Below are 2,912 nucleotides of genomic sequence, written 5' to 3'. Positions count from 1 at the left end.
CTCTTAATGCATCTTTTTGTGCCAAAATACTTTGTAATGCAATAAAATTAGTGGCAAAGCGAGTTGGGGCTGGACGAAGAATTTCTCTACCACCTGTATGCTTTCTCATCAAATACAATGCATAACAATGATTATAAATATATTTGGTAATATTAGAAGCTTGGGATACAACCTCTACAACATCTTCTAGTTTCCCTATGTCTTGCAACATCAAATTAACACAATGGGCAGCACAAGGAGACCAATATAACTTTGGAAACTCAGCTTCTAATAACCTTCCAGCTGCAACATAATTTGCAGCATTATCTGTCACTATTTGAACAATATTTTCAGGGCCAACAAATAATATTATTTCCCTGAAAAGCTTATAAAGCAAATCTGCAGTTTTGGAATATTGAGAAGCATCAACTGATTTGATAAAAACAGTGCCTCTAGGACAATAAACCAAAAAATTAATGAGGGTTCTCCTACATCGATCAGTCCACCCATCTGCCATAAGAGTACAACCAGTTTGCTTCCATGTATTGCGATAACTTTCAACAAGTTTCTTTGTATCATCAACCCATTTATTTAATAAAGAACCACGAACTCTATAAAAATTAGGAGCTTTATACCCAGGACCCATGGCACAAATAGCATCAATCATTGGTTGATAATATGCAGAATTAACTGCATTAAAAGGCACAGATGCATCAATCATCCATTTTGAAATAGCAAGGTCGCACTTCTCTATAACTTCTTTGCTTTGTAACACACTCTTTAGTGTAGGTTGAGCTCCTACAGTTGTTCTCGGCATAAAAAACTCACCAATGCGTCCAATGCTTTTCCCCCTTTGAGATCCAGAAGGTAATGTTATGGCAACATCTTCCACTCTATAATCACTTGGATTACTTTCCTCGTACTCTTCTTGAGTTTTTCTTTTCTTGTTTCTGCATTCATCAATATTTTGTTTCATTTGAAATTTCACATCCGCAGGAACTTTCTTACATTGCTCAACTTGCCCCCTTTCTCCAGCCAAATGGCTCTTGAGCCTATTAATTCCACCACCTCTGATAATCTTTTTACAATAGAGGCATGATAAAACAGTTTTTCCATTACCTTCAATAGCTTGTGTACAATGCGCCCAAGCTAAATCTGATTTCTGTCTAACATATCTTTGAGAGGAATTTTGTATTGATGCTTGTGAAGAAGGTGGTTCTATTTCGCGTTCATTAGATTGATTAGAAGACATCTATAACAAAAGCATAACAAATAACAATAACAAATCATCATATGGAATAACTTAACAATATAGAAAACTTATAAATATTACTATATTGACAAAAACTTATTAACTATTAACTTATTATTATATTATCCTATATTCCTATTACAGTATTAGTAATCAAAATTGAAGTCGTTGAACAGTGGCAAATTGAATTCGTGAATTTTGTATTACTGTTATTTATAATTATTATTAGTTTATTACTTATCAAAATTGAAGTCGTGAAAGTGTGAAACAGTGGCAAATTCATTCAAGATTTTAAAGTCAAAACACTGCACTATTTCATCCAAGAATGCATCATGTTTAAAGATGAAGTCATGAAACAGTGGCAAATAATTGAATTTAATGAACTTCAATAACAATGGCATACACATGGTAATGACAGTACAGTGACGACAACATATAGTAATATAAGATAATTATTATGGATAATGACACGTAAAGCATAGGTTATTGATAATCAAAAGTAAAAAATACTTACACTCACGACAGATTGCAGATGGCACTATGGCAGTTTCACAGGTTTATGACAGCAAAGATGAAAAGAGGCAATTCAAAATTAGTCACTTGTATGCCACTATTCAATAATTCTAAAATTAGGGTATTAGTTATAGCCCAAAACGACGTCGTTTTGGGCTTTTTTTCTCTTAAAAATATACCTCACAAAACGACATCGTTTTGAGATTAGCGGTTTTTTTAAATAAAGGTGACTCGCCGGTTCAACCAAGAACCGACCGAGTCACTGGTTTTTATATAACCCGACCGAGTCAAGCCGGTTCTTCCCGGTTCATGTGCATAAACGATATGATATGTGGCTCGGTCCGGTTTGGAGGCCGGTTCCCGGTTCAACCGGTTGAACCGGCCGGTCCGAGCCGGTTTTTACAACTATGCATCCAAGTCAATAATGACCCAATTGTCATATTATTCCCTTTCAATAACTCCAATGGCATATTCTATAGTAATTGTTGAGGTTAGGAGTTGTCATTCTATTTAATGGGAGAGATAATGATACACTCCAAGTGTTCGTTGGAATAATCGAACTATTTGTGTGGATCGATAAAACAATTTTGACCATTATGGCTCCTACTAAGAGTATGAGCAGAGTTGCTATATGTCAAACAACTAAAGAACCACATAAAATGCAGAAGAAAAGGTTATGATGAATTTTTATCTAGAGAGCCCGCCAAAACAAGAGACAAATATCAATGACATAGAAAGTCTGATAAGAGAAAATCAAAAGATGCAAAATGAGCTCATAGAACTACATCTCATGGAGAAAGAATGGGAATCCAAGTAAGGTGGTGAGACTAGCTATATGTCCCAAACCAGAATAGAAGGTAAAGTGACTAGGGGAGGATTCAATGACAATCGAGAATAAAGAGTTATGATCAAGTGAATAAAGAATTATGATCAAGTCTGTGAATATCCAATTTTATTCGGTCCAGAAAGCCCAACAAAAAAATGATTTTTAACAAAAAAAAAATATATTTTTAACAATACACTAAGATAAAACTAAAATATATAAGAAAAACAAATCATTGTGATAAAAGGTTTTAATAAGATTTTTCTTTTTCAAAATACAATAACAAAGGAAAGAAATTGTTTTGAAAAATAATATGAGGATAATATAATTTCAGATTTTCCACTC

At 33.8% G+C, this 2,912-nt stretch overlaps 1 protein-coding gene across 1 annotated transcript in view; it reads right to left on the bottom strand.

The window, feature by feature from the left end:
- The window catches only part of LOC109327261, a 2,203-nt gene extending 265 nt beyond the window's left edge, over positions 1-1,938 (bottom strand). The window contains exons 1-3 of the mRNA XM_019560330.1: positions 1,924-1,938; positions 1,002-1,231; positions 173-929 (exon numbers count right to left, since the gene is read on the bottom strand). Of these exons, the coding sequence (XP_019415875.1) occupies positions 173-929; positions 1,002-1,231; positions 1,924-1,938 (1,002 nt within the window). The remainder of the gene's footprint in view (positions 1-172; positions 930-1,001; positions 1,232-1,923) is intronic.

The sequence above is a fragment of the Lupinus angustifolius genome, chromosome LG02 (assembly GCF_001865875.1).
Source record: "Lupinus angustifolius cultivar Tanjil chromosome LG02, LupAngTanjil_v1.0, whole genome shotgun sequence".
Classification (NCBI taxonomy): Eukaryota; Viridiplantae; Streptophyta; class Magnoliopsida; order Fabales; family Fabaceae; genus Lupinus; species Lupinus angustifolius.
Note: the sequence above shows the minus strand (reverse complement) of the source record. Positions and strands in the feature narration are given on the sequence as shown.